Consider the following 20,057-nt stretch of genomic DNA (forward strand, 5'->3'; position numbering starts at 1 on the left):
GGAATCTGCTCCAGGTTTTAGTGTGGACTTTCAAGGAGCTGTCCACAGTGCTGTCAGCTTGGACAGCTCCTTGAAAGTTCGGACTAAAGCTCAGAGCAGATTCCACTGGCCCACCCACATGGAGCCACCAGCCACCAGTGGCCTGGGGCGAAGGGTGTGACTGCAGGCTTTGGTGACTATTTTGTGTAGTGAATATTTTTTGTGTTTGTTAATAAGTGAAAGCTTTGCCCATTTTTTATGTTGGGGGGAGCAGATCTGTAAATTGAAGGAAGGCCACACATGTGGGATTACTGAGACTGTTCTTCCATTCTAATGCATTGCTGTGATGGGAAATTAATTTTTCTTTAAAAAAAAGTTAAAGATGGTCTTTCCTTCTAATGGTGAGTGGTTTTCTTTTGTTAAACTAAATTCTCTCTCGTTTCCTTCAGTGTTTCAAAGGAGCATTGATATTGAGATTTGGGTAATATGCGGCCATCTTTAATCTACTAAAACTGAGATGATTAATCGGTTGACGGCTCTAGGCTCTCTTTTACGTAATGATGCCAGGTTAGGACTTTTGGTGTGGATTGTTCATTCTGCCAGCCCCATTTAGAACCAATCATGCAATTGTTTCTAGGGGCAGAATTACTCCAAAAATGCTCCAAGTCGTGTGCAGACTCCAGTACGATTAAACCAGGATTTTGCCTGCTGTCTAGTTCCTGAAGCCGTGATGCAATCAACTTGCAGCGAAAGCAACATGCAGGCCTTTTTCTCCATTACCAGAGAGCTGACATAAAGCAGATCCTGCGATCTGCATCCATTGCAGATCCATTGCTTTTAAGGAACATTTACTCTTGGTCTCCCAAACAGCTGAGGGCCACTTTGCACACTTGGTGGTAATTTTTTTCGGCATTGAAGAATATTTGAATGCAGGGGTTTCCTGACTCGAATGCTGGTGGCATAAATCCACATTTGCTTTCCAAAAAGGCCATCATACATGAGTTTTAGCCCCAGGTGGAGATTTACTTAGGAAGACTGTTGTATGGAGCAGCCCCATGATATTCCAGAGGAGTAGCAGTTTTTGGCTGGATCTGTTCTGGATTAAAGATAGCTGCCTCCAATGTTACTTTTAATCCACGGAGATCCCAATCCAGGCCCCCATTGCAGAGGGCATTTTTGTACACAAGGCTTAAATGGTTTATACTGATGTAAGATATTGCCTTGCAGAATCAGGCCAAAGATCTGCCAAGCTCAGTGTGCTGTTCTGAGCAGTGGCCGGCCAGCCAGCAAGTCCAAACAAAGGCCGCCCCATCCCTCATCGTTTGCTCCCAGGATCTAGCATATACTGTCTCCAACATTTTGCGGTTGTTAATCGGCTGAGGTAGATGCAGAAATGGCATTGGCGCGGTTGCGCATGTGATTGGGAAGCAGCTGTTCTCTGCACTGTGTTCCTCATCAGTGTTCACTTGTGCACATAAATAGTGGGCAAGAGGAAGGCTGAATGTTTTGAAGGTGGGCTGGAGGCCGGTGGAAGGATTGGGAGGGGCAAAGCAAGCAGAGAAACAGCGTTTGAGGCAGATGAGGAAGCACCCTAGCCTGCTACCGAATGGCAAGTTGCTCAGGTTGAGGCCCCAGGCCAGAGTCAGCAGCTTTGTGGGGCCAGACTGGCATTGTGTTGACTCCTTGGGTCAGCGGGTCGCTGCTGGGCTGGGAGCTGTAGTATCCCCCTTTGGCCACCCGCAGAGATGGTGCCTCAGAGCAGCAGAGATAGAGGCCAGCACCCCTCAGCTCCTGAGACTTAAGAGGGTGCCCTGGAGAAGTCAGGACAGAGTCCCTGGGGGCCACGCATCATGTTGCCGGCAGCTTTCTCAGCCCTCACCCAGGTGCAATCCAAGCAGCATCCTTATTTGAGGCCTGATCCACCAGGAAGCTCTTCTGAGCAGTCTCCTGTGAAATGAACAGGAGCTGCAGAAGAGCACTACTGCTTCTGAAGCTGGCAACCTGTGCCCCAACTGGATTGTGTAGGCCATATATGTGTGTGTGTTTCTGTTTATGCACACACATTGCAAAGTTGTACTGGTGTAGAGGGGAAATGGTGGTCCCTTAGTCTTGGCAGCAGCCATTGTTCCTAATTCTCCTGTGTCATTTTTGCTTTGTAGAACTTGCAGTATAAGACTGAATTGGTGTGATTCATTCTTTCTGGTGGGAGGTGTTTCCTTTTTTTGGGTGGTGACTGTAGGGGTGCCATTGTCTCCTCTACACCTAGTCAACACTGAATTGATGGTGCTCTTACAAATTGTGTGCAGTTCCCCACATAAGTTGTGGAGAGGCCACATGTCTTGCGACCACAAATGCACCAGTAGCCACATTTAAAGACACTTGCAAAAAAACCTGACCGTCACCCATTCAAAAGGTGGTCTCACGCATCTTCTGTGTCTGACCAGACGTAGCTTAACCTCTGCATAAGCTTTGTGCAAGCAGATCAGGATGGATGCTAAATAAGGAGGTCATATGGAGGGGCCCTCGCTTTGCCTGCTTAGAATAGCTGTCAGTAGGGATGGAGGGATCTGTCTGTTTCGGCAGGACCAGCCCCAGCCTGCTGCAAGGCCCCACCTCCCCCATGCTCTTAAATACTCCCAGTTGCTTCACCGCACACATCAGCGTGCATGCCAGTCATCACCCAATATATCAGTAGAGGCGTGTTGGTGCCCTGCCACCATCTTAGGTGATGGCACGCATGTGCGCTGACGTGCAAGGTGAAGCAACTGGGCATATTTAAGTGCCTACCATCTGTACACGTGTGCAGGGCTGATGCTGCCTGGGAGAGAGGAGTACCCGCTTTGCTATCCCTGTGACCCAATGCTGGCAGGGATCATAGAGCAGGAACTCCACCCTCCCAGCTGCAGGGGCCCTTGTCCAGGGCCTAATCTGGCCACCTGCTGGTGCCAGGCCTGCTTTTCGGTTCTCTCAGTTTCTCATTTTTCCAGTCTTAAATTCAGTTCTCCACATTTCTGCAGCAATCTGCCATTTTTTTAAAAAAAAATCCTCATGACCATTCTTCAGCATTTTTCCGCAAATCTCTCCTAATAAACTCATTTTTGTGTGCAGTTTTAACAAATGCAATGCATTTTTGTATGTTACTTTCACTAATATATTCATTATTATGCACGCTTTCTCGTAAGATGCTTATTTTTGTAAACTTTGGCTGGAGAACTGCATCACAAAATTTGAATAATGTCAAAGGATAGCTGTGTTTCACTTCTCCGGATGTTTTGATAGATTGGGTTTTTAATGCAGCCTGAATCAAATCTCTCTCCTGTCCCTAGCTGTAAATGGCCCATGTCTGACTTGCCCCGTTTCTTTATATTAACTGTACATGTGCAACTGGTCTTGCATGCTCACCCCCCCTTTTTTCTTTTTTTCTTTTTTGTTCACTCTCTTGTATCAAGGACATCTCTGATTGTGTCACAACAACTGCATTCAAAGGCCTCCATTGGCTCTTTCCGCATGATCAGCACCAATACCCTCTGCCCTCCCTTTCCTTCCCATCATGCCCACCCCCGCCCCGCCCTAAGCAATGTAATGATTAACTTTGTGAGCAAGGTACTGAAAAGCATCTGCTTGCTGTAAGAATCAGATTAGGGCTGAGTTTGCATAGCACTTGGCAGGGGAGGCTACTGTGCTGGGGAGGGGGTGGAGAGACTCAGGCAACTGGGAGGGGAGGGTAAAGGCATATCTCAAGCCAGCTGCATTTTGCTACCAGGGCACTAGCTCAGTGGCAGAACACCTGCTTTGCATGCTGAAGGTCCCAGGTTCAGTCCTTCGCTTCTTCAGATAATCTACTTTTTGAAGGGGTTAGATAGCAAGTGATGGCAAGGATCTCTGCCGGAGACCCTGCGGCTGCTGCCAGCCTGTGCCAACCTGGTGCCCTCCAGACATTTTGGACTGCAACTTCCCATCAGCTCCAGACAGTTTCCCAGCTCAGTGTGCAGGCTGGGGCTGATGAGAGCTGTAGTCTAAAACATCTAGAGGGCACCGGCTTGGTGAAGGCTTCCTCAGGGCCCCTCCAGGCAACCTTTTTTCACTCAGCATTCATTATTGCACAGAGTTGGTTGCACTAGTTAGACAACGTTCTGTCTTTATTTGAGCGTTCCTTCTGATTTGTTTGCAGGGAGGCTGTACAGCACCAAGCGTTCATCCTGCATTCATCCGGATTTGCTTGGAGGGTGTTTTCACGCCTTCCCGATAATGATTTGTTCATCCCACACTTGTCAGTGTGTTCCCCTGTCACTTTATTAACCTCAAATAGTCCAGTCTGGGTGGTTTTCCCCCCACAAAGCTAGGCACTTGATTCCCTCCTGCAAAATTGTGACAGCTTGGGGGCGGCCCTTAGACCCTCCTGGGAGAGTCCAGCCTGGGATAAAGCAGATTCCTGTGTTGTTGCCAACACCAGTAAATGCAAACTTGTAAATCCATCAGACACTGCTCACTACCTTCTCTAAGTATAGTGCAAGTGATTTAAAAAGTAATGATAATATTTAATATCTACCTGGTGCTTTTTCCTAAATGCTGCTGCACATATCATTGTGTCATTAGTCCTTCCAATAACCTTGTCAGCAGTGGAGGCTGGTGGCTCCGTTGTCAGTGGGGCGATGGAATCCGCTCCAGGATTTTGTCTGAACTTTCAAGAAATTGTCCAAGTTGCTGAAAGCAGCTCTAGGTTGCTGGTGGCTCCATGTCAGTGGGACAGGGAATCCGCGGTGGGTTTTTAGTCTGAACTTTCAAGGTGCTGAAAGCAGCCACATCCTTAGCTCTAGGCCCCTAGTGGCTCCATTGTCAGTGGGGCAAGGAATCCACTCCAGATTTTAGTCCAAACTTTCAAGAAGTTGCTTTCAGCACATTGGGCAGCTCCTTGAAAGTTCGGACTACAACCCGGAGCAGATTCCCTTCCCCCCTGACATCGGAGCTATCAGTCTCCACTGCTTGTAAGGTAGGCCAGTGTTGTTGTTAGACCCACTATACAGGTGAAAGGTAGAGGAGTGGGGAGGCTGAGAGAATAACAGCTTAAGGCCACCTCAAGAATATGTGGCTGAGGCACCTTTCCGGCTCCCTAGCAAGACTAGTCCCCTTGCGTAGTGAAAAGGTACATCATTTCAGAGAGTGGGGATCCTTCCACCCCCTCCCACCTCTTTCCCCCCTCTTAATTGGATCAAGGTGGGGACACTCGACAGTCTGCACAGAAGAGATAGGGAATCCAAGGCCAGTGGGGGATGCCACCCTCCAAGCTGCTCCATCTGACCCTTGGGACTCTCCCCACACCACGCCCCCTCCGCAGGCCATCCACCCCCTTTCCACTCCTACTTCGCACCCACCTTGATTATTCTTGCCTGGCTTGGTATCCACAAACCGGTACTATCTCTTGCTTGCCTTGATGGGGGATAGAGAGGAGGGCACCTGTGGGTTGAAACGGGTCTCCTGGGCAAAGGTAAAATCCACATTTGTTCTGGCCCCGCTCACCCTTGGCAAGTGGCCCCTGGAAGGTTGCCCAGAAGGGAATGTGGCCCTCAGGCTGGAAAAGCTTTGCTGTACTTCCATAATGTGTTCCTCCTGAGTATAGGCACTAATTAAGCTAAAGCAAGTACAGACTTTGATGGAGCAAATTCTGAACTCTCTCTTTTTGCTTAAAACTGGCTGAAAGAGAGGTGCAGAGGGAAAATGGCATGGAGTTTTGTGTTGTAGGGAATGAACTGTGTAGAATTCTAGCAAAGGAGGTAAGGCTGTGCTTAAAAAACCAGTGTAGCATGGCTGTACTATCCTGGGAGTTGTGCTGACCAGCCCTGGAACCCTTTCCCAGGCTCTACATTGTATGCATCTACAGACCAGCAGCAGTGGCGAGGGAAAGGCACTCTGCACATGAGCAGAAACACTTTGCTTGTTGTTATATTGCTGCAAATTTAAACAGGGTTGATTGCCATTTGGTGGGGGAAATGGAAATTTGACATGGTGCTTTTAGGGCAGCTAAAGGCCTCCACCTAAGGCAGGGATGGGGAACTGGCGTCCACCTCCCATCGTCCCTGACTGTTGGCTATGCTGGCTGGGGCTGATGGGAGTTGCAGTCCAGCAATCTCTGGAGGGCCACAGGTTCTCCACCCCTGATCCAAGGCCTCGAGGAATCACCATCAGTCAGAGCAGGCGGCTTCATAGGAGACGGGTGCCTAGTGGTTGGGAAGGGAGGGTTAAGAGAAGCGCTTCTTTCCTCCTCTGGACGACAGACACTTCTGGGGCCCGTCGGGTAGGTGAGCGGCTCCTTCCTGATCACTCCTCTCCTCTGTTTCCTCCCCAGTTACATGGTTCGGGTGCGGGCTGTGGTGATGACCCGAGACGACTCAAGTGGGGGTTGGGTGCCCATGGGCGGCGGGGGCCTGAGCCACGTCATGATCTGTAAAGTCCGATGCCCAGAAGAAGGGCGAAGCCGCCAGTACCTGATCAGCGGAGAACGCCTCCGGGACCAGACGGTGAGATCTGTGCGGATGGGGGGGGGCAGGCACAACTGATAGGAGGAGGCTGCAAGCTGAAGAAAATATCGTTAAGCTGAACTCGACAGAAAGGCCATCGCTCAGTGGCCAAACATCTGCTTTGCTTCCAGAAGGTCCCAGGTTCAATCCCTGGCATCTCTGGATAGGACTGGGAAAAGGCTCCTGCCTAGAATTCTGGAGACTGGCTGCCAGTCAGAGTTGACAACACTGAGCTACTTGGGCCGAATGTGTGGCTTGGTATAACAGCTGTCATAGCTGACTGAGCAAGAGTAAATATAACCAATATATACAATATATATATATTGTTTTTATTTTTACTAAATTAAATGTAGAATGTATTAGATTTTTCTTGTGTATATACATGTATTTGCTTTTTATTATACAGCCACAAGAGTGACTGTATACTATAGGCAGCATGGATTTTTTGCATTCTGCAATGTTAAATTGAAAATACCCCCATGCCATTCTGATGCTTCCTATAACCTCATTTCAAAACAAAACCGTATCAAACTTATAGTCCTGAACTCAGAAACGCTTGCTTAACAACTCTCTAAATTTTCATGGTGATATACAAAACAGTCGGAGAGAATTGAGAGTTCAAAGTGTAAAAAGAAAGAGAGAAAAAACAGACCCCTTTTGGACTTTTTTCTGTCAGAGTTCTCATCATCTGTTGAAATTAATTAAATATCAGCCATGTTCCCAGAGTACCTGTAATCCTATTACTGACCTTGCCCCATACTCTGACCTTCATCTTCTGCAGTTTAAAAATTAAAAGAATGCCTGGCTGATTTTTAATTAATTCAAGAAATTTTGGCTTGAACTCAATGATAATGTTGGGCATGCTCAGTAAGAACCAACTGTCTGTGTTCCCAAAGCCAGACTCTCAGCTGCTGGGCTTGCCTAATCAGGGGACCACACCCACACCAGACTTTGATTTCATGTGAGACAATCATGGCTTCCCCCAGAGAATCCTGGGAAGTGTAGTTTGTGAAGGGTGCTGACAGGAGACTCCTATTCCCCTGACAGAGCTCCAGTGGCCAGAGTGGTTTAACAGTCAGCCGTTCTGATTGAAGCTCTGTGAGGGGAACAGGACATCTCCTAGCAACTCTCAGCACCCTTCACTAACTACACTTCCCAGGATTCTTTGGGAGAAGCCATGACTTTCTGAAGTGAACTAACAGTCTGGTGTGGATGTGGCCAGGGACAGCTTTGGTTTAAATTTGGGTAGGAGGCTACATGTGCCTGCTGTAGAATAAAAAAGTGGGGGAAATGCTGAAAAAGAATGATACTGTTCACAATGTTTTCCTTTTGGAAAGGAAAGGGGCTTCCCCTCTGCCCAGTGCCCACCCACATTTCCAAATTCTTCCAAGCTACACAGGAAGTGGGTTGGACTGTGAAAGACCGACCCAAATTGTGTTTGTATTTTTAAAAAATTTGTAGTGCAATACAATATTTCAGAGAGGAAGTCAGGTCTCCTGCTCCCCTGGTGCATTCACTATAGCTGCCCTATTTCCCTGCTTTTTAAAGTTTGATAGAAATATATTTTGGCTATAGGTACATTCTTAAACCGCAAGTTTTTTTTTGCCTATTAGTGAATTATATTAGGTTTGAATTGGAGGGACAGTCTTATAATGCTCACAGAGCTGGAGAGCATCTCCTATGTATATATTTTGGTGCAGCATTCAGGAAATCTCCAGATCTTAGTTCTGTGGTTTTAAAGGGAGTTGTACTGTGAATTGTATTGTTACACTTATGCTGAATTGTATAGTTGTACATTTATTAACCACTGTAGAAGACTTTGTCGAAACACGTTTGGTTATGTTTTGATATTGTATTGCAGAAACTGTTTTTATATATATTGGTTATATTTACTCTTGCTCAATCTGCTATGATAGATGTGTGTGTGTATATATATATATTTAAATTATAAAGCATCCGCATCCTTATCGTAGGCAGCTTTGAGGGTTTTTTGGGTTCCCAATTCCTTGTTTTTCTACATTTCAGTTTGTTGAGACATACTTCTTGGTTTCTTTTGGTATAAGGCATCTCCTTTTGTTCCTGTGTCTCAGTCCAAGGGTTTCTTCCATCCTTTCTCCCCGAAATCCTGTAACACAGCCTTTGCCAATCTGCCATCCTCCGAGTTCTCACTGAGCCATAGCTCAGTGGCAGAGCATTTGCTTTGCGTGGAGAAGGTCCCAGGTTCAATCTTGGCAGCATCTCCAGAGAGGGCTGGGGCACCTGGGAGAGACCCTAGTCTGAAACCATGGAGGGCTGCTGCCAATCAGTGTAGACAGTACTGGCCTGGATGGACCAATGGTCTGAGTCAGCATAAGGCTGTGAGGTTCCTAATTTTCTCAGCTTTCAAAAAGGCTTCCCAGACTGTGGTGGTGGTGGCAGTAAGAGGACAGAGATGTGGCCCCCTGTGTCAGGGGACTTCAATGGGGTTGTGGTACTGCTGTCTTTGGTTGAGGGCTGTGGGGAGTGGAGCTATTGCTTAGGGTGGGCGGCCTTCCACTTCAGGGGAGGGCTGAGGTAAACATCCAGCCCAGAGTGACAGCCATAGATTCTCCGCCAGCCTTTCCCTTAACCCCCTTCTTTCCCCACGGCAGACCATCTTGGAATGCACGCTGAAGCGGGACCTTGTCTACAACAAGGTGAACCCTATTTTCCACCACTGGAAAGTCGGAGACAGCAAGTTTGGCCTCACTTTCCAGAGCCCTGCAGACGCTGTGGCCTTTGAGAGAGGAGTGCAAGCTGCCCTGGAGGAGATTGCTGAAGGTGAGGGGGAGCAGGGAAGTGGGGAGGCTGCAGTGGGGGGCATGGTGATTTGCAGTGGGGGGCACGGTGACTTGCAGTGGGGGGCACGGTGACATGCAGAGGGTACCCGTCAGAGACACCAGTAATATTTACTGAGCCTGCGGCAGAGCTTTGTTTACTACATGCCACCATGCCCAAAGCAGTGTGAGCATATGTGCTGGTGGAGCATAGTAGTTAAGAGAGCTGAGAAGTCCCCCAGTGCCACTCTTACTTCAGCCTCAAACTCACTAGGTAGCCTTAAGGAAGGCATTGTTCTCTCGGCTGCATTCCCTTCCTGGCATCTGCTCAACACGGAATGATGATCATACCTTACTAGTAGTTTTTTTTATGCAGTTTTAAAATGTCTCTTGAGTAGCCAGTCATTTCTCATGATTATTTTGTATGGCTTTTAAATGTTTTTATCTTGCTGTACTCTGCTCGGATGTTTTGCGAGAGGGCGGTATGTAAATACTCTTATAAATAAGCAAATAAATAAATTGCAATGTACGTACAGAACAATATATAAATGCTAAGTAATATTGTTAGCATTAGTGTTTATGGCCTGGCCAGTGTGCTTCACACCTGGGAAACATGCCTAGGATGCATCCAGGAACCCAGAGCTTGGAAAAGTTACTTTTTTGAACTACAACTCCCATCAGCCCCAGCCAGCTGATGGGAGTTGTAGTTCAAAAAAGTAACTTTTCCAAGCTCTGCCAGAACCCTTTGCACAGCATCTTAGAGAATCCGTCTGACATTCTGGACTCTCTCTTAATCTGCCCTGGAAACCAGCTGGGTTCAAAGTTTAGTGTGCTATTTCCAACTTACTTAATGCCCCAGATAAGCCAAAACTCTGCTGTTTTAAATGAGGGTTTTTTTTAGTGTTAGTGTAGCTTTTATTCCTCTGTTGTTGTTTTTCCATTCAGGTTCCCTCTCACCTTCCTCCACCTCTTCCTCTCAGGGTGACGCTGATGGGACGGACGAAGCTCTTGCAGTAAGCCTATTTTGTTGTACTGTTTTTAATCATTCTATTTTTAAATAGCTATACAACCTGCCCTGAGACCTTATGGTGAAGGATGGGTAAGAAATCGAACAAATAATAATAATTTTCTGACAGTACAGGCTTGGTGCTTCTGAGCATGTACAGAGCACCTTTCCCCTTTGACGGGAAGCAGCTTTCTTTTAAAAAAAACACCAAAGGGCTGTATCCCAACGTTAGTCATACTCAGAGTAGACCCACTGGATGACTAACAGCTCAATTAATTTCAGTGGGTCCACTCTTAGTTGGATGCAGCCTTAGTTGGATGCAACCCAAATTCTGCACAAGCTCAGAATCAGGGATTGGCCATGAAACTGAGTATCCTAAGAAATCCCAGAATGCAGGTTTTGTTTTATTTTTAAAAACAACAACCAGGTTTCTTTTGCTTTTGATTGCCAACAGAGGGTGGTGTTCAATATTAACCCTACTCAGAGTAGACCCATTGACATGACTACTTTTGGTACATTAATTTCAGTGGGTCTACTTTGAGCAGGACTTAGCTGAATACAACCCAGAAGGTTTAAGATGTGCACCCATTGCTGGTAAATTTCAGAAAGCCAGGATCTGCGGGTAGGTGGATTAACTATGATACCCGGTGATGTGCAAGGAGAAAGTGTTTTTGATGCCTTATATGACTCCTAGCCCTTGCCCACAGGCAGCCCTTCATATATTTGGAGGCCACAGTCGCATCCAGATGTGCATAATTAAATAACCCAAGTTTGCAAACTCTCCATGCCTCTTGACTTGGACTACTGCAAAACTGAATTTGTGCCTTCAGAAATTGAAATATAATTTGAGTCACAATTTTTTGGCAAGCCATGTTTTGCCACCTCCATGCCAGCAGGGGGCACTATGGGCCAGGCAACTGGATGGAGAAGCCAACACCAGGGCTAGGGGAGTGAGGAACACAACCTCTGCAGTGGCCTCTCTCTCCTTCTCTCCAGGTTCACACAGACAGCGAGTCCTCCACAAACAGCCAGAAGGAAATGCTCCCCAAACCCATCACCATTGTGACCAGTGAGTCCTCATCTAGCTGCTACATCCATTCCCCTGTCTCTGAAGAGTTCTCCTTCGGCACAGCACAGGGGGCCATGTCAACCGGACAGGTAGGTGTCTGAAGCCTGGCCGTCTCAGTGGCTTCTGAGCTTAGTGGCTAGTGGCTCCATGTCAGTAGGTCAGGGGAATCCACTCCGGTCTTTCATCCAGACTTTCAAGGAGCTATCCAAGATGCTGAAAGCAACACCCTTAGTCAGTTCTGCTTGCTTTGACCACTTGCAGGAAGCCAAGTTGTTTTGGAGGGAAGGCAGATCTAAAAACAGTTTTTTCATTAGGTTAACTGACATGGCTTCCTCCAAAAAATCTTGGGAATTTCTGTTTGGCAGGGCTGTTGGAGAAGCCCACTCTGCTCCTTCCCTGATGGTGTTTCGGAGACTTCTGAAAACCATCTGGTTCCAGGGAGCCTTTGGTAGGGACTGAAGGTAGAGCCTGAAACTGACTTTTCCCCCTTTCTAGTTTTACCTCTTTAGTCACCTTTTACTATTACTCCCCTTGAATTGTTAACTGTATTTTATGTATTTTTAAATCTGTTGTAATGGTTTTTTGGTGTGTTTTTATTTACTGTGTATGGTGGCATTGTAAACCACCCTGAGTGCCCCACTGTAGGGTAGAAAGGTGGGATGGAAACATTTTAAATACATTAATTAAATAATCACTCCGAGTGAATCCTCACCCCTTGCATTGAATTACAGTTTCCAGAGCTTCCCTGTGTAGCAGGAACACAACTATTAAACCAATTTAGGCCTGTAGTGTAGATCCGGGTGACCAGCATGGTGCCCTGGAAATGTTGCTGGATTACATTTCCCATCAGCCCCAGCTAGCATGGCCAATAGTCAAGGATCATGGGTGTTGTAGTCCAACAGTATTTGGAGAGCACCACTTTGGCTACCCTCTGGCATAGCTAGAGGCTTAATGGCTAATGCTCCCATCTAAGGTTCTCAGTTCTGCTTCTGCTCTGTGAACACACCCGTGTCATTTCTGCTGTCTTCAACGCGGCAGGTACAACCCCAGCCCTTGCAGCAGCTGAGCCTCCCGGATGAAGAAGAGCTGGAGAGCATCACCCCTTGCAAAGACCTCTGGGTAACCAAAGGTTATGAGGACTATCGCCGGGCTGTGGTTCAGAAGCACCAGCTGGACCCTGATAAGATTGACATGTGTGTGCACTTTGAGAAGGGTGGTGGCAAGTCCCCGCGGGAGAAGGAGTATTGCTTCCCGCCCGGGGCTGAAGGGCGACTCAAGGACCCCAAGGCCTCTCCCTCCTGCCGTATACACGGTGCCCCGTCGCCCCCCAAACACAAGGCCCTGAAGGAGCAGCAGCCACAACCACCGCCTGGGGCGATAGCGGTAGAGGAGGACACCGTGCCTTCTCGCTGTGTCTACTGCCGGGACGTCTTTAACAATGAGGAGAATGGACGCGGGCAGTGCCAGGATGCACCTGACCCCATCGGCCGCTGTGTCTACCAGTTCACCTGCATGTGGTGCGCAGAGAGCATGCTCTACCACTGCATGTCAGACTCTGAAGGAGAGTATTCGGACCCTTGCTCCTGCGACACTGGCCACCCGCACTTCTGCATCCGCTGGATGGCCTTGGTCACCCTCTCCCTTGTGGTCCCTTGCATGTGCTGTTATCTACCCCTCCACGCATGCCACTGGTGTGGTGAGCATTGCGGCTGCTGCGGTGGCAAGCACAAGGCCGTGCAGTGAAACCAGCAGGATCCGACATGGGGCGCAGAGTTTTGGCCACCACAGTGGCAGGCAGGTGTGCCAGGCGGCTTGCTACAAAGCCGGAGGTTTGCTAGGGGTCCAATCCGCCCCCTGCCTGATCTCTCTCCCTTCCCCTCCTCTTATGATACTTTTGGGGAAGGAGTGTTGTGTTCCGATGGTGGCTGGTGGAATTCCTGGTTTGTTTTGTTTTTGCTGTTTTCTTCCTCTCTGTTTTGGGGGCCCTTTTTATGGAGAGCAGGGTGGTAAGGAGGGAAAGATCCAAGGAAATATGGTTGACCACAAACAGTATGGCGAGCTTGGTGATCAGATATGGAAGGTAACAGGTTGTTAATTACCTCCCTATGGTTTTCTGTTTTAAACCCCATGGGGACTTAAAAAGAAATGAAAACGGTATTAATTTGGAGGAACGAAGTAAATGAGGACACAGTGAGAAAAGGAAGTGATGTTTACCTGTCGACTCACAGACCCTCCTGCATTTTAACAGGCGAGCATCATCTGCCATATCCATGAAATCTCCCCCGTTTGCACAACTGCTACTGATATTAACGTAAGGTTAGGCAGGCCTGGGCAACTCCGATTCTACCAAGTCAGGTGCAGCTCACCAGCTGTGTCTTTATGGGGGCCTCCCAGGTGCTCAACAACCCATCACCACCACCCCCTCTCTCCAGGCAGGCAGGAGAAAGGACAACAGAGAAGGCCTTTGTCAAGCACCACATAGGGAACCCTACATGATAGGTGAGTCTGGATTTGCCTTGGTGTAGATTACAAGTTGTGAGGGCTGCTTAACTTTCTTCTAGTTCTTCACCACCACCTAAAAAAATGAAAAAAATCACTCCCAATCACTTAGTATGGATTAAACACCCACATTTGTCTTTATAGGTTGTTTGGCCTATGGCAGCCTTCGCCAACCCGGCACCTTCTTGATGTTTTGAACTACATCAGCCCCAGTCAGCATGGCAGTGTTGGCTTAGACTTACGGGAGTTGTAGTTCAAAACATCTGGAAGGTGCCAGGTTGGCAAAGGCTGACCGGTGACCTCTAATGTTCCATTAAACACTTCTCTCCTTTATGAGGTTTACTTTGCTTACAGCGAGACAGTCGGAAGCATTTGTTTCCGGGAGCAAATCCCAGAGGTGGCATTGCTTTCCTGCCTCAGATCTCTGGCCTCTGGACCAGGGACGGGAAACTTCTGGGGCCCTCCAGGTGTTGCAGGAGACCAGCTCCCATCAACCTCAGCCAGTGTGGCTACTGGTCAGGGATTATAGGAGATGTAGTCCAGCAGTACTGGAGGGCCACAGCGCCCGCCCCCCCCCCCCCAGCTCTAGCTTGTGTCGCCTTAAAAACAACACACAACAACTGAGCTCTAGTCTGGAGTGGGGGAGTTTAGATTGGCATTTTGGCTTTCTGCTTCAGGCTGTTTGGCTTGGTGGATAATCGTCGTGCAAATCTCTCCTCAAGCAGTACAGGGGGCTGTCACTCACTGGCAGAGCACATGCTTTGCATGCAGAAGATTCCGGGTTCAGTCCCTGGCAGCATTCCAAGTAAGGCTGGGAAAGACTCCCGTGTCTGCAGCCCTGGAGAGGGGTAGGTAACCAGGCACTAGATGGATTGATAGTTTTGATGGCACAAGGCAGCTTTCTATGTTCCATAACTGGATGGAGTTCAGGGAGTGAACTAGGCAAAACTCAAGAAGGCACAATCATGCATGGAGGTGAAAATCCTACATTAACCTTGTACTTGGCTCTCCCTCCTGAAGGTTGGCCCAGCTGAACTGCCCTGGCGCTGCCCAGGGACTCCCCGTCACAATGCCGTGTGCTCGGCACTTCCGGTATCCATTTCAGTGGAACTATTTTGGGTGGTAGACACCCAACACCTGGCATCCAGGGCTTGACATAGTTTGGATGCAGGTGCAAAGGGACTCCCGTATCTGCGGAAAGGCCTTGGTTCTGAAAGTTAGGGATATTTTCTTTCCTCTGTGCTTTTCCCATTGGTGGACCAGCCTTGCCTCTGCTCTCACCCCACCAAATTTTTCACCGGTTTGTCTGGGCCTTCAGTTCTGGTCTTTCCAAGATACAGAGAAGAGTGTGGTTGGCCCATGTGGACTGGTCCATGAAATGTGAGCTGCCTGGAGAGGGGCAATTAGGAATTTTCAGAGGCCCAATGATGGGGCTGGGAATCTCTCCATCATTTTCCCCATTGCTACCCTTTGTGGTGTTTCTGACTGTCCGGTCCAATTCCCCTCCTCCCAATCCTTGCAAAAAAAAGAGAGAGAGAATTCTTGAATAACCTAAATCTTTGAAACTATAGGAATTACGGGGGGGGGGGGGAAACCCACTGAGATATACAAATTTCCATTATTTGCATATAATTCATGTAAAGTGCAGAAGGTGGATATCCTTGGTACAAAATTTGATTGTAGATGGTTTCTTTTAGATTTTGTCCCAGACTCTACATTGCTGTGTTAAAAACCCAGGCAAAACAGGGATCTGCATCGGACCTTTGAATAAGCAGATTTAGACTGTGAGTGCTGCTGGTTCCCCCCCCCCTTCCCTTAGCATGGGAGGATTATTTTTTTTTAAGAAAATCCTTTGGAAAGATCCAAAACTTGTAAATCGTTGGTTTTTCAACTGGAAATTTAAAGGAAGGAATATAATTATATGAGGAATATAATTATTATTTTGAAAGGATGTTGCTTCTTCACTTTTGCAATTTCACTGTAGGAACCCAAAGAGACAGTTGAAAAAGTGTGATCGTTTAGGGAATCCTTTGCCAACATGGTGTCCTTCCAAATGTTTTTTGGACTACAGAGCTGAAGAGAGTTGTAGTCCAGAACACCTGGAGGGTACCAAGTTGGTAAAGGCTGGCTTGATGGCTTTGGCTTCTCTCTCTCTCTCTAGAAAAGTATGAACAATGAGTGAAAAACATTTAAACGGAGAAGAGACTATTCAAAGCTTTTAGCCCTTTTCTTTACATTTTTATGCGCACAGAATAAAAACAAGTCATTACATACGAACTGGTATAGAGATTCCTTAGGATTTCAGACTATCTCCGTAACATATTAGAACCTTTAAGGAATGGAACATGGGAAAACCAAACCTGTGTGCTTGCTGCCTTGCTTTTAAGTGGTAATTGTTGGGTGCATTAAGGGATGTGCAAGAAGGTCATCCTGCGGATGAATGGGATTGGAGCTACATTTCCCAGCATTCACTTGTGTTGGCAAACCACACAAACCCTTGATATATAAAAAGTGATCAAACGTTTGTTTTTCTTAATGTCAGAAAAGTAACATAGGATAAATTTGGTTTGGTGCAAGATGTAGTAGTGCTCTTTGAATAAGGGTGCTTATGTAAACAGGGTTCGGTTTACAGGGTACACAGCTATCTTGCTCCCCTTATTTTCATTGTTTTCCGTTTGTATGTGTGTGAGTTTGCATGTGCACACTTTTTCTAAGGCTTTAATTAATTCTGAAACTGAGCTGGAGTAAACAGGGCTCACAACTTTTGTGAAAGAGAATGGCTACTATGCCAAATTGAAAAAAAAATGGGGGTCAGGATTCTCCCATTTAATTGAATAGATAGTAACATCCTTTCTTAAGTGTCAGGGTGGATAACTGTATGAAGTTCCTAGATGAGACCTTACCCATTCTTAATGGAGGGGTCTGACTTCTCAGCCTCTTTTCAATTCATTATCTGAGGGTAGAAACACACTCCCTGTTTTGCTGGTTCCAGTGCGTCTCCACTTCTCTCTTCTGAAAATGGGGGCACACAACGCTAGTCAAACCCGGCCACTTTTTACTGTAAAACCTGGTGGGATCAGCTTGAGTGCGTTTTTTTTTTAATTCAGCTTCACAGAGATTTTGCAACTGATCAGCAGATCAACCCGTTCCCCCTCCAGGTGTGGCTAATGGAAACACTTTGATCTGGCGACTAGTGAGTTCACAGCCTGATTTTATCAGCTATTGTAAGCCGCCTTGGGAAAATACTGTATTTTGAAATTCACCTATTAAATTTTATAAACAAGCAAACGCACTCCTGTTCAATCCTGATGACAATATCAGTCTTTATTTCTAGGCAGGAGGTGTATTGTAGTCCCAACATTTTCAGCTTAGTACAGACAGCACTGAGCAAGATAGACCAGTGTCTGACTCAGTATAAAGCAGGTTCCTATGTCTTTATATATCTCAGTCATTCCACTATAGATTACTGCGGTTCCCATTTTATTGCCTGAGAAACTGAGGCAGAGCCACTGAGCCAGGAAGTAAAGTGGCAGTAAGAAAATTGGTACTATGTATTAAATAGATACAGGTGAGGAAGTTACATCATTTGACAAACCACTGTTAACAGAGATTTCCAATTAAAAATAAATAAAATGCTCTCACTCAGTTACCAAGTAGTGAAATGTCACTCTCCCACCCCAAAACACATCCTTGTTTTCAGAAAAGATCCTTAAATCAGAATCATATATCTTGTGAAGGGTCACTTTAAGGTGTGTGAGTGAGTGAGTGAGTGAGTGAGTGAGTGAGTGAGTGAGAGTGAATGAGTGAGTGAGTGAGTGAGAGAGAGAGACAGAGAGAATGGTGTGTAGCCAACTGCTTCTAGGATGACAGCCTCTTTGGAATGAAATGGTGTAGGCGTAGATGAAATGCATGCTTTATAGAAGGTAGCAATCCAAAAGAGTGTGTTTGGGTTATGTGAAAAAACACTCCCTAAAAAGGTCATCATGAAAACAAAACCCACAATGGCAATGCTTGTCTTACCTTATGGTTAATTCACTCCCCATCAGATACCGAAGATAGATTTCTAAGACTGTGGATCAGTAATTTTTATGCTTTTTTTAAAGTGCCGCTGCTTCCTGTTTGTTTATAACAATAGTTACCTGTAAATAAGCCTCTCTAAAACAATGGGGTTTACTTTAGGGTAAATGTGCTGTGCATCAGGACGAGAGGGTTGGCAACAAGGCATGTTGGCACAGAGAAATCCTAAATGGCTGGCTCTGGCTGCGGATGGTAGGAGAGCTGACACACCTGCTGGGGCTCCTGTCCCCATAGCGCCACCCTTCTCTGTTGCCATGAAGCACCTGCAGAAGCCAGAGGCAACAGAATTATCAGCTTGCACTTTCTATGGCTTATGGTGCTTTGCAGAGAAACTACAAAATAGAAGGCCCCTGCCCCAAAGAGCTTACAATCTAAATTTTAACACGGGCCCTTGCAAGGAAGGCCTGTGTCCGAGGTCTTCCCAAATCCCAGAACTGGTACTGCTAATGCCTCTGCATCTCTCCCACTAATTGACATGGGTCCTACCAGCTCCTGTTCAAACATCCTTGAACAGACCACAACAAGCTGGTACAACTCACATTAATGAGTTAGATCTGTCTTTATTGCCCTCCACCACCTTCACGGCACCCAAAATCTGCCGTCTCGGGCAACAACCTCCCCTAGTCTGGTGTTCAGGCCGCCTCTAATTAGGGTGTCAAAAGTGACTCATCTCACAATTTTTTTCAGCTCTATCTCTTGTTTCTTGTTTAAATTTCACACCAGAGTCCAGAGCCAAATCATACACGCCTGGAGCTCTTACATGTGTGCCTGTGGGCTGTTGCACTTTGCACTAGGTTCGCATCGCTCACGGGGGCTTCACAGCAGGGAACCCAAACCATGGGAACGGAGAGAAGGGAAATTTGCGTCAAAGAGTATCATATATTGTTGCCTGGGTTTCTTTTCATTCTGTTTTATATATTTAAAAGAAAGGGAGGGGTTAATGAAAAGCAAAACAGATGGGGGGGAGGTTCATATTCCAACCATAATCCTATGACAAGCATTTTTTTCTGTGGTTGCCAATCTGATTCCCCCCCCCCGTTTTAAGTATTTTATCAGATTTGTATATTCAATATTGTAATTTCTGTGTATTTTAAAAGAAAAGATTTTTAAAAGAGCAGTTCTAAGGACACTGGAAGATAATGCTCTGTTATTTTAAAAAACCTGTATGTTGTCAATTAAAAACACACACACAAGGAGAGAGAGAAACAGCCTGGTATTCTGTTCATTTCTTGTTTTCGTAGGGTGAGAAAGGGGTTGTTGTTTTTTCTCAGTCCTATTTTTTAAATTGATGATAATGGGGTACAGAAGGAAAAGAAAAAATCTCATCCAGTATGATGTATACTTATTGGGTTGTAAGTTTTATCCAGCTAAGGACAGACCTGCTGAAATTAAATCATGTCCATTAATATAAGTCGGTTTACTCTATTATCAACTTTGGGTACTGCAATACATTGTTTCATATATGTGGCACTTTAGAGAGTAAGGTTGGGTACACACCATCCATTTAAAGCACATGGCTTCCCCCAAAGAATCCTGAGAACTGTAGTTCACCCTTTTCAGAACTACAATTCCCAGCACTCTTAACCAACTACAATTCCTGGGATTCTTTGTGGTAATCCATGTGCTTTAAATGGATGGTGTGTGGACAGCCAGTGGCTGCAATCCTAACCCCATTTACCTGGAATTAGCATATAAACATCCCTTCTTTCCAGCCAGCTCAAAAAAAAGCAGCAAGATTTGTTTCTCTTTTCTCTCTCTTAAATTTAAAACTGTAAAGTGCTCTCCTTTAGCCCCTGCCGAACTCCCAAAACCTAGGCAAATGGAGTGTGAGACATTCCCTTGGCGTGGAGTAGTCTGTAGCCATCAAAGATCATTTAGCATCTTCAGCCAAGCCTTGCAAACAAATCTGTAAATGTTACTAGTCCACAGCAAAAACAGGAAATAGCCTTGTGTAAAGACTGACAAATTTATTTGTAAACCTCAGTTGCCTGAGTTTTTTTGGGGGGGTGAGGCAGGTTGTCCGCAGTGAGGTCAGACAGAAATGAAACACAGAATGAATACAACATAAGCACAGTAACACTTTATGCAACAGCAACGATAGGCACCAAAACAAGCAA

General features: G+C 46.4%; 1 protein-coding gene across 1 annotated transcript; it reads left to right on the forward strand.

Moving 5' to 3' along the window:
* The first annotated feature begins 1,276 nt into the window (after positions 1-1,276).
* On the forward strand, positions 1,277-13,107 carry SPRED3 (sprouty related EVH1 domain containing 3). Its single transcript, XM_061596848.1, has 6 exons — positions 1,277-1,360; positions 6,323-6,494; positions 9,125-9,293; positions 10,235-10,302; positions 11,292-11,453; positions 12,403-13,107. The coding sequence occupies exons 2-6, from the start codon at positions 6,327-6,329 to the stop codon at positions 13,105-13,107; spliced, it is 1,272 nt and encodes a 423-aa protein (XP_061452832.1). The 5' UTR covers positions 1,277-1,360; positions 6,323-6,326.
* The last annotated feature ends 6,950 nt before the right edge of the window (positions 13,108-20,057 follow it).

The sequence above is a fragment of the Rhineura floridana genome, chromosome 15 (assembly GCF_030035675.1).
Source record: "Rhineura floridana isolate rRhiFlo1 chromosome 15, rRhiFlo1.hap2, whole genome shotgun sequence".
NCBI classification, from domain to species: Eukaryota; Metazoa; Chordata; class Lepidosauria; order Squamata; family Rhineuridae; genus Rhineura; species Rhineura floridana.